Genomic DNA, 11,130 nt, shown 5'->3' with positions numbered 1-11,130 from the left:
GCGAGATGCTGTAGCCAAGGTTGTTAGGCAAATCCCTAAAGCGATGGTTTGATACTTACTCTGACAGTCACACGGGCGCCGCCTGGCTCATCTACATAATAAAAATCCCATAGAATTAAAAACAAACCAGAAAGAAATTGAGAGCTGGTTTTGGGGGAGCCCCCACTGGATGCCCCACCAGAGACAAATGGTGAGTGGAGTCACAAGGCTTGACGTTCATCCTGCGCTTCCAGGCGGCTGGCAGGAATGGGTTTTTGAAGAATGTAGAAGCTGATGGAGAAACAAAGGGTCAGCCGCCCCCTCCCCTTGGAAACTTCCACCTGGTGCGGAGATGTCCTTGTCAGGCCGTGAGCCGGCCGGCCCCTGGGTTCTGCTGACGCTCTTCCTAATGAATTCTGCTCACAGCCAGGCGGCCTGGACGCTTGGAGACTTGGAAGCCGCCGACAGAGCATAAATGTCAGAACAGACGTGCCCCTCGGTCCCCTGAGAGATGTCTTCGCTGCAAGGATGCTCTAGCTCCTGGGGGCGGACTGCAAAATGGTGTAGAAAGAGTTTGCTTTTTATTTGCACTGACCCCTCCCTGCCCTCCTGCCACAGGTCCCTGGATGTTACAGGCTAGGGCCCTCCGGACCCCCAGGACTGTGCTCACAGCCCAGGAAGCGGCTGCTGCTCTGGACGATCTTCAGGCGCTTTCTCTTCCTAGATGGGCACCCGTGATGCCATCTCCCCAGGTAAGGGCTCTGAGATTGGCCATGGGAGCTGGGATTCTCCCAGGGTCTCTGTTCTGCCTGGGAGACGGGGCCAGGTGGTCGGGCCTTTGCATCCCCACCCAGCTCTCTGACGCTGGCCTTCCCTGCTCAGCTTGCTGTCTCAGCGGGGGGGGGGTTTCTCTGACCCCTGGAGGGGCTCAACATGTCCTAGGGACTTGGCCTGAGTGTTGCCTCCACTCTCTGAACTGGGGGGCTGGCTGAGGGACTACCTTTCTATAGCGGGAGCATGAGGGTAGGCAGGGGCTGTGGGCGGGGGCCGTGGGCCCGGCCTCAGGGTGGCTGAGGGTCTGCTTTCCTCGACTGACAGGGCGGGAGAGTGGAGCAATGAGACCAGCTGAGTGTCCAGAGACAGACTTCTAGGTCTGGCGCTGCCCCTGGGGCTGGCTGTGTGAACCTCAGTTTCCTCTCGAGAGTGACAGGGTGGCAGGTCCTGCCTCAGATGGAATGGGTGATTGTGAGGTGGAGAGCTGCCTTTCCCTGGTGGGGTGGGGGGCAGGGGCCAGGTAATCACTTGGAGGGGGCATGTAGAAAACTCTGGAAAGCCAGAACAGTGTAGGAAAGAGGCCGTATGTTCTGGCAGCGCCCTGGGGGTATGATACATTAACGTGAGCAAATACGTGGGTCAGTGCTAAATCAGATCCTGCCTGACATTCGATTCTCATGGGGAAGTGGGAAGTGCTGAAGGCTTAAAATAAATCTAAAAATTTAGAATAGAATGAAGATGTGAGTATATAAATCCCTGGTCCTGTCCAACCCCTTTGTTTTGCTGATCTGAGAGTGGAGACCGTGGGGTTGACTTACTTCCTCAAGGTCACACAGGTGGCAGGACCAGGATGGCAGCCCAGGCCACTGACTCCTGGTCCGGGGAGTGTGCATGGCAGGGTTTCCACCTTTGTGCAGGCTTCTCTAGATGTGGGGGCCAGGGACCCACCACTGCACGGTCCTGAGGTGTGCCTAGGAGGGGCTGAGCCACAAATGAGAAGGGCCAGTGGTTCTGCTGGCAAACGTTTAAGTGCCTACTGACCACAGGAACCGCAGAGAGGGAAGAGAAGGCCCAGGAGGCCCCTGCACCCCCCACCCCCGGAAGCAGGGCCCAGGGCTGCTCTGGGGAGGGAGGCAGGAGAGCAGGGAGTGTAAGATGGAGGTGAGTCTGGTGCCTGGGAGCACCTGGGTGAGACAAAGCTTCTTAAAGGGGTGGACTCTGAGCTGAGCTTCCCCTTCCTCTTTTCCTGACTCTCAGCTCAGGGGCCCTTCCCGTGGGAAGCTTAGCCTGTTTCCACCCCTGGCTGGGCTTGCTGCTCCCACACTGTCGTTGCTTGTTACTCCTGGTCTCCCCTGAGGACCGAGCTGGTCTTGCCCACAGCGTGTCACAAGGACCGTGAGGGCCAAAGTCCCTGACGCAGGGAGGCGCTTGGAAAATGTGTGCGGTGGGACAGATGATGCTGTTAGCTGCTTGGGGAGGTTTAGAGAAGATGAAGGGTCAGTGAGGACAGGCCCATGCGGTGCTGGGGGCTCTGGGGAGCAGGGAGGTAGGAGGTGACTCGATGCTCTGCCTGCCAGTGCGGGGAGAGGTGAAAGTCAAGGCCAAAGTTAGAGTGTTCTCTCCGAGGGTGACAAGGTGTGGCCGTGGGGAGAGCGCCCTGTGAGAGCTGCTGGTGTGAGGTGGGCAGTGGGGAGGGTCAGGCCACCAGGGTTCAGTGTTTTTTGGTGGGGGGTGGAGGACCCATGAAGGAGACTGAAGGTGTAGTCAGGGGGCTGGTGCAAAGCCAGGAGGGAGACGGGCAAGCTGAGAGAGGACAGAGGGGGTCAGCAGGCTGGGAGGCCTGGGGAGCGTGGACGGTGAGCCCTGGTGGTATCCTGGTGCTGCCTGAGGGGGTTGGGGTGGTGGGGCCCTGCCCCGGGGGGGAAGGGGGCACAGAGTGCCCAGGCTGTGTGTCCCAGGCCTGGTCTTAGAGGACTCTAAGATGCTGCCTCCCCATGGTGCGTCCCCAGCCAAGGTCCTGGCTCCGGTGGCCGTGTACTGTGGGAGTGTCCCACGCTCCAGCGCCCGGCCCCGTGTGCTCCCAGACGGAAGCGTCGCCTCCGGCCTGCAAGTGTGTGGAGAAGGTGAGACGGAGGGACCTGCCCTGGGCCGCCTGGTGGGGACTTTTGTAGAAAATGAGGAGTTCTGCTTGGCAGCTGCCCAGTCAGGGCTGAAGCTGGGCCTTGTCTTGGAGGGAGGGGATCAGTATGCTGGAGGCCTGGCTGTGTTCTCACAGCGGGAGTGAAGGGCTCAGTGCCCAGCTGCCCTAGGAGCCCAGGGCTGTCCCGGGAGCCAGGAAGCTGGGCTGGCTGTCCCTTCCTTTGGGACCTGGACAGACATTAGCATCTGGGGTGCCCAGGGCGGTGGGGGAAGTGGACCTTCTAGCTCCACAGCTGCAGCATGATGGTTATGAGGTCACTCAGGAGCCCACCTCTTTTTGCCCAGTCACTTTCCATGTTAGCTTCCCCTTCCAGCTACGGACTGTCTTCCCTGCAGGGCTCCCATCCCAGGCTTGGATGGAGTAGGGCTTGTTCTGATTATTCATCCTCTCTCAGGCCAGTCCCTTCCAGCTCTGTAGCTGGCACCAAGTTTGGTTTTCTCGGGGCCTGGGGCCAGGCCCAGGCTGGTGTCTGTGCCCGGGTGCCGGGTCTCCCGGCGAGGTCGTGGCATTCCAAGCGGAGCCGCGTGCGTGGCAGAGAATCGGAGATGGGTCTGTTTGTGTGCTTTCCCGCCGCTCCACGGCTGGCCTCTCCAGGTCCAGGTCAGATGCCACCACTCTACGAAGGTCCCCGACTCCTCCTCCTCTGCCCGCGCAGAGCTCTCTGTCGCTGCCTCTCCCGATGGGCGTCACCTTTAAGAATGTGTCTTATTTTGCAATAAAAAGTCCTTTAGTGGCAAAGGCGTTTCCTCACCTGGCTCTGTGTCCCCACCGCCTGGCACGTGCTCTGTGCTCAGGGACTGTGTTGAGGGAGTGATCACATAGACCAGGGGCTGCAGGGATTTGTTCAGAATCACCGGAACTTCTCTTGTCACTGGGTCTGGTTGATGATCATCTTGGGAGAGCTGGTTCGATGCTGGAGATCGGGAGGTGGTGGGCTCTGGGCAGAAGGCCTTCCCTGAGTGTGTGCGGCCTGTCGTCTGCGTCCTGGTTCTGCTTGTCGCCCTGAGCGGCTCGGGACACAGGTCTTGTCAAGGTGTGGTGCTTCGTAGGTAATGTTGAACTCTGAAGAGCCCAGAGTAACAGGCACCAAATGGCGGGGCTCAGCACGTTGGTGCTCCAAGGTGGCTCCAAGGTGGCTCCAGGCCTCTCCTGCCTCTGTCTCCTTCAGCATCCCTCCAGCCGACAACAAATGTCCTGCTGGACAAGACTTCGCAGCTCTTGAATGGACATGGGGACCCTGAAAATCTTAAGCTGGATGCCCCCCTAAAAGGCTGGCAGGCCAGGAATGGCCACCCCAGGGACCTTGGGATCCCGTGTCTGGGGCCCCACCCCCTGAGGCCCCTCCCCCTTCTGGAGTCGGAAGCCAACAGTGTGGCCCGGGACACCATCCAGATCAAGGACAAGCTCAAGAAAAGGAGACTCTCAGAGGGCCTGGCAGCGTCCTCCCGAGGTGAGTTCTGGCTCCTATCTACTGCCACCCCTTACCCCATCCTGAGCTCAGGCCACCAGGCTGTGAAGAGCAATAGGCAGCCAGCTGGCATGCTGGGGTCCATTCAGACTGGTTAGGGGGCACCGGACAAGAACCCTCTCTTTATACCCTCAGCCACTTCCCTGGAGACCACCCCCTCTAGGCCTTTGTAGGAGTCTCCCACGGGCCTTCGGTTTCTACCCTTGCTCCTTCTCTTCTTTGCTCTAGAAGAATTATTTTTGCACCAGGTCTGATCATATTCTCCCTCACACTCCCACTGGCTGTGTTTCAAATCACCCAGGGGTGGTTCAAGTTGCTCCTAGATGCTCACACGTGCTGGCAGCCCCCGCCTGTCCCGGCCTGTGCTGTGCTCCCAGGTGGTCTGTGTCTCCTGGGTCTGTGCTGTGCTCTCTGCTGGACAGATACCGGCTGGTCAGTTCTGGAGCAAGGCTCAGGCTCTGGGCTGCCCTCCACCGCTCCCTGTTCCCCACAGGCTCATCCCCCGCTGCTCCCCTTCTCTTAGAAGCCTGCCTCAGGGCAGGGCGGCCTCCCTGACCCCATGTCTGAATCTGTCCCAGTGAGGTTCTAACAACGCCCTGTCGCTTCCTCCCTTTGCTCTTTTCATGGTTTACATTTATTTATTTACTTACGGGATTATTTGTTTAAAAACTGAACCCTCACTTGGCCATAACCTCCACGAGGGCGGAATAGAATCCTGGGTGCAAGGCAGAGTGGCGGGGTATGCGGGGGGTTCTCGAGAAAGGTGTGTTGAGTAGTGAGCAAAGGACCAGGCAGCGGGCACTTACCTCCCCCTCTCATCGGGGGCTGGAAGACCAGGTGGACGGGCCAGGTTCCGATCTTAGCCCTGGTTCTCACGGGCTCTGGCTATCTGGGCGTGTCAGGAACCCCGAGAAGCCTCCACTTCCTCCTCTGTGTAGTGAGGACACGGATACTTCTGTGTCCCTGAGATGGTTCAAAGGAAGTTGTACTCAGAATTCACAGCACCTGGCTCATGGAATAACTTGATAAATTGTTATTCTTCTCTCTTCTGTGCAAATCGAAACTGGGTCTTTTTAAGCTCAAGGGATTTGGGAAATAAAAAGGAATAGGAAGACTGGAGGGCTTGGAGGAAAAGGGGGGCCTCCTTGCGAGGGTACACGGCTTCTATGTCCGACTTGGAGGAGTTTAATCGGCCCCTGAGCAGCTCGCTCCCTGGCTGAGGCCCCCCTGGAGCCCTGGAGCCGCCCCAGCAGTGGCCCTGTGGCTGGGTGTACTGGAGAAGTACTCGAATGTCCATCTGGGGCAGCTTCTGGAGCAGCCAGTCTGGTGAATCCCTCACTGTGAGATTTGAAACCTTTTTCTAGACATGGCATCTTTATTTTATTTTATTTAAACAAAGGAGGAGAGAAAGAACAGGAATTATTCCACTCAGCATAGGGATGGGAAGGCCTTGCCTTACCAGCACACATAGGGACAGGGAACCGCGGCCCCTGGGCGGGGCGGGGCTGTCCTTGACGCCTCTGCTGAGGCTGTGTTGGCCCCTCTGTGCCCCTGCCCAGGTGGAACTCGGAGTAGACATGGGGGAACACAGACTCCACCCTCCCGCACCTCCATCCCCTCAACACACCATCAGGACTGACCGGGACAGCGGTGCTCAAGGGCAGAGCAGAGCCTCCCTGGGCCGGGAGGGGGTGCCTGGAACTGAGAACCTATTTCGACGTGGTTGTTTGAAATAATTATTTTTGCTATAGCTGGAGTAAAATGGCCTTCCCAAGTTAAATACAGTCTTTTTTCTGCTACCACCACCGATATTTGCAAAGATAATCCCGAGTTCTTGGACTATCCCTGTGTCTTCCCATAGGGGTGCCTTGGGAATGCTGTGTTTGAGAGGATGGGGTGGGGTAGTGAGGATTCCTTTGGCCCCAGAAGGTATTTTTTTAATTATTTTTTATTTTATTATTTTTTTAAAGATTTATTTATTTGTTTATTTGTTTGTTTGTTTGTTTATTTATTTATACAAGCACGGGGTAGAGTCAGAAGCGCGGGAGGGTGAGAGAATTCACCAGAGCCAGAGCGGGGAGCAGAGCAGGCAGAAGGACCGAAGTACACTGCTGAGGGGAGCAGCGGGCGGCAGGAGAGGTCTGCGCACCATGTGGGACCCTCCTCCGGTGGCCGGGGAGCAGCCGGGGATCGAACCGGCGCCGCAGAGGCTGTGGGCAGCTTCACAACCCAGCGCTCAACCGCTGCGCCACCAGGGGAGGCCCAGTATTTTTTTTTAAAGATTTATTTATTAATGCATACAAGAACTGGGGTACAGACCAGAGGTGTGTGTGTGGGAGGGTGAGAGGATTCACCAGAGACAGAGCGGGGAACAGAACAGGCAGACTGAAGAAATACACTGCTGAGAGGAGCAGGCAGGCAAGATAGGAGAGGTCTGCTGTGCCATGTGGGTATCTCGCTGCGGACAGCTTCACAGCACGGCGCTCAACCGCCTGTGCCACCAGAGGAGGCCCCCCAGAAGGTATTAACAGAAGAGCTGAAAGGGCAGTGGCCTAGCATTTAGACTAAGTCAGAGGGTCCCTTATGTCAAAATGAATGCACCCCCTCCCCCCATCACTAGCTGAAAAGGAAGTGGGCAACGGAAGTAACTGACCAGCACCTGTCATGTGCAGGTATTTTCTTGGCATTTTATTTATTTATTTATTTTAAATTTATTTATTTATTTATTTATTTATTTATTTATTTATTTATTTATTTATTTATTTATTTATACAAGCACTGGGTACAGTCAGAAGCATGGGAGGGTGAGAGAATTCACCAGAGCCAGAGTGGGGAGCAGAGCAGGCAGAAGGACCCAAGTACACTGCTGAGGGGAGCAGTGGGCGGCAGGAGAGGTCTGTCGCGCCATGCGGGACCCTCCTCTGGTGGCCGGGGAGCAGCCAGGGATTGAACCGGCGCTGCAGAGGCTGCAGGCAGCTTCGCAACCCAGCGCTCAACCGCTGCGCCACCGGGGAGGCCCTTTCTTGGCATTTTATACCAGGCAATAAAGGCTGGCACCCTTACAAGCGAGGTCGTGACTCTTCACGATGACCCCATGATATGGTCACTTTCACTTTACAAAGGAGCAAATGGGGACTTACCCAGGTCACACAGCTTCTAGCCAGGACCAGAACCCACTCTCCCCACTCCTAACCCACTATTCATTTCTTTCCCTTCCTCCCCAACGTGCCTCTGAATTTTAAATAGGTGACTCTCATTGGCACTTTCTACCAAATTTTTCTGGATCAGAGAAAACACTCAGCTATGTCTGCTTGCTCAGTCTTGTGGTGGGGTGGGCTGGGGTGGATCTTCCCTCTGCCCTCTTCCCTCTGCCCCAACCATCCCAGCTTTCCCTGGGACGTAAGACCTTGCTGTCAGCATCTAAATTGTCCCCCCCCACTCCCATGCTCCTAGAACTAACATTTTCCTGGTCCCCACCATGTACAGCTTCTCTGGATCCAGGGGGAGGCCCCAAAGGCGTTCCCCTGAGGAGCACCATCCCCAGGGCCACCTCTCAGAGGCTGCTGAGGGTGCCCAGGCCAATGCCTCCCATCCAGAGCATCCCCACTACTCCCGAGAGCAGTGGAGCCAAGGAGAAGGGCCTGGACCCACCTGAGAGTGGTCAGGGTCCCCAGGAGCTGCGACCCGGTGCCCAGGAGGTAAGAAGATCCCACTGTCTGCCTCGTGCCTCCCTGGCCTCCAGCTTTCTCTCTGTCCTGCTGCAGACACATCCCAGGGGTTGCCCTCAAGCATGGGGGTGGCAATGGGAGGGGCCTGGGCCCTCATTGACCTGGGAGTTCTGGGTGGCTGCCCCAGAGGTGCCAAGCACCCTGAGGCATGACCGCAGGTCCTATGTCTGGCAGCCCCAGGTGCTCTCTGGTCTGAATGTTCCAGAATTCCTCTTGTCTCTGCCCTTGTCCATTTTCGGGAGCATGGTAGAGGGGAAAGAATGTGCGTGAGGACACAGGAGGCCAGGCCTCTGACTCCCCTCTGCCCCTCACTGGCTGTGTGACCTTGGGCAAGTTGCTCCCTGGGCCCCAGTTTGCACATCTATGGAAGAGGGAACCAGACCAGATTTGAAGATCCCTTCCAACTGTCATTTTTCTGAAATAAGGACAGAAAAATAATAACAACAAAAGCGGTTGGAGTGGGGGCGAGGGGACCTTTACCCTTTACCGCCTGGCATGGTAAGGAAACAGTGAGCTTTCAGGGGTGTCAGCACTGCCATCCCAGGTGGCTCCTGAAAGAAGGGGCCACCCTGTGTGTGGTGCCTGGGAGGAGAGCCCCAGGCCCAGAGCCCTCTCCCCTTCCCAGGTGCAGATCTCTGGGCAATACCTGCACTGCAATGACGAAAAGATGCACAAGTCATTGGGGGGCATTGTGATCCCGCCAATCCCAAAGGCTGGGGTCTCCTCCTGTGCCCCTGGCTCCCTTCCCAGCCTCTTGATTCCGGGCCAGGACGTCCTCACGGGCCTGAGGGCCCCCTCCACACGGTAAGTAGCCTAAACCCAGACCACCTTGCAGTCCTCTCTCCTGTTCGCTGCAGATTTCCCTGGGTTCTCTGTGACTGACCCTTCCTGCCAGGACAGACTCTGGGGACCAGATGTGTGAAGGACAGGGCTCCCCACCCATGAGCCACAGATCTGGGGGGGCCTCAGCATTGTTGCCCAGGCTCTTCTGGTCATTGTTGGACTTAAACAATGTCTCAGCCTCTCTCCTCCACCGGTTTCTTGGTGGCTGTGGTGGCTGCTATGAAGAGCAGAGCACACGTTATCTTACAGCTACCGGCATTGGGGGAGCTCTTTGCTTTTATGTATTTTCTTAATTAACGGAGGCTAGAAATACGAGCATTATTGTGTGGGGGCAGAGATGTGGGGGAGTAGTTCACAAAACTTTTGGAATTAAGATACCCCGTACCCTAAAAGGTTGGGAACCAGTGGGGTAGAGGACCTCTGTGTTGTAGTGAATCTGGCCTGGGACTTGTAAGAGGGACAGGTGGTGTTCTCCAGATGGCCACGCCATCCTGTGGTCAGTGCTGCCTGATTTTGGAGCAAATGTGTGTATATGTGAGTGTGCTTGTGCGTGTGCATGTGTGTGTGTGTGTGTACACACGTGAGAGAGAGAGAGATGGCAGGTACTTAGGGCCTGTGGGCCTGGCTCAGCCTGCAGACCATGTGGCACAGGCGGGTGCCTGCTGGGACCCCCGGTTTCCCATTCCCTTGGGCTTGATCTGCTGAATTCCTCCACATCTCTCAAGCATCTTTGCGCTCCCCATCGCCTGTGCTGCAGTCTCTTCTGCGCGCTCCTGTGCCCCCTGCTTTCCCTGCTGGAGTGTGGCAGCCCGTCTACGGACCTGCTCCTGGATTTGACTTCTCTGCTCAGTTTTCACTGTTCAGCCTCCTCGAACAGTGGCCTGCTCCTTCGGCCTTTGCTTTCTCACCAGCAGACGTTCTTTCTTCCCGTTCTCCCCAGGCGCCTGCCTCTTTCTCCTTCTGAGAGGCGACCTGGTGGATTTCGCGACCCTGTAGCTCCAGAGCAGCGGCCTTTCCTATCATCTCGTTGTACTCGATTTCTTTGCATCATTTGAGCAGTTGGTACCCTTGAACGCTTCTCCTTCCCGCCTCCCCGACCTTATACCTGCTCCTTGACCTTCCAGATAGCCTCCTGTGCGCACCTGCTTTCATCCTTGCTGAATCTGTTCCAGGGTCCTTTCCTCCCTGTCTCCCTGGGGATCAGTCTAAGTGGTGGCTTCCAAGATCTCATGGGGTGGTAACTTCTGCACCCCTTATTCTGCCCCGATGACTCTGAAGGTCAGCCTTGAAGTTTCCATCCTCCTGGTGGGCACCTATGGCGGATGCAGGTCCAGCATCAAAGGGGTAAGGAGGGAGAGAAGATGGGCCACCGCCACGGTAGCACGAACAGAACCCCTCACATTTCCTTAGAAGGTCTCCTCATTTTCATGAAGGGGGTGGCATTGTCTCTGATCTTTCAGTTTTACCATTATCTGTGACTCTTGTTCCATCCATCCACCCTTGCATTCCTTTACTCATTTTAAATGTATTAAGTACCTACTACGTGTCAGGCACTGTGACAGATGCTGCAGAGACAAAGCCAAACAAGACACAGTCTCTGAGTTCTTGAGGCTATGGGAAAGATTTAGAAATAAACCATTAATGGAAATTCTGTGAGATAAGTACTAAGATAGAGACTGCCCATCCTGGGGATCCCAGTGGAACTTGGTCTCAATCAGTCTGGGAAGACTTCTTGGAGGAGGTGAGACCTGTCTGAGTTTTGAAGACTGGGGGAGAGTGTGCAAAATACAGAAGCAGGAGGAGGGGCTGGGATGCTTGGTGGAGAAAGGCAGACACTGGTGGGTGCAGGCTGCCTTGGCTTTGGTCTTTTCTGCTGAGGGATTGCTAGAACAGGGAAAGAGGGAGTCTTTCTCAAGGTCCACCCTTGAAGGAGGTAGCGTCGCCTGCTCTGAGGCCAAAGAGGGAAGATAAGCAACATCTGACTTGAGGTGAAAGGGCAAACAGGGCCATTGGCAGGTACGGTCAGGTCAGGGGGAAGGAAGCAACACCTGGGATTCTTGATGCCCTGTGCCCACCTCAGGCAGAAGCCTCCCATGTGGGTCCAGATCCAAGACACCGTGTCTGTCCAGGAGCAGCAC

At 56.3% G+C, this 11,130-nt stretch overlaps 1 protein-coding gene across 1 annotated transcript in view; it reads left to right on the top strand.

Moving 5' to 3' along the window:
- The first annotated feature begins 693 nt into the window (after nucleotides 1-693).
- Nucleotides 694-11,130, top strand: part of TOGARAM2 (TOG array regulator of axonemal microtubules 2) — a 35,637-nt gene continuing 25,200 nt past the window's right edge. Inside the window, exons 1-5 of the mRNA XM_037526915.2 lie at nucleotides 694-731; nucleotides 2,763-2,876; nucleotides 4,122-4,403; nucleotides 7,908-8,119; nucleotides 8,775-8,953. Of these exons, the coding sequence (XP_037382812.1) occupies nucleotides 704-731; nucleotides 2,763-2,876; nucleotides 4,122-4,403; nucleotides 7,908-8,119; nucleotides 8,775-8,953 (815 nt within the window). The 5' untranslated portion in view covers nucleotides 694-703. The remainder of the gene's footprint in view (nucleotides 732-2,762; nucleotides 2,877-4,121; nucleotides 4,404-7,907; nucleotides 8,120-8,774; nucleotides 8,954-11,130) is intronic.

This window comes from Talpa occidentalis, unplaced genomic scaffold (assembly GCF_014898055.3).
Source record: "Talpa occidentalis isolate TD23 unplaced genomic scaffold, MPIMG_talOcc4v2.1 talOcc4.5, whole genome shotgun sequence".
Classification (NCBI taxonomy): Eukaryota; Metazoa; Chordata; class Mammalia; order Eulipotyphla; family Talpidae; genus Talpa; species Talpa occidentalis.
Note: the sequence above shows the minus strand (reverse complement) of the source record. Positions and strands in the feature narration are given on the sequence as shown.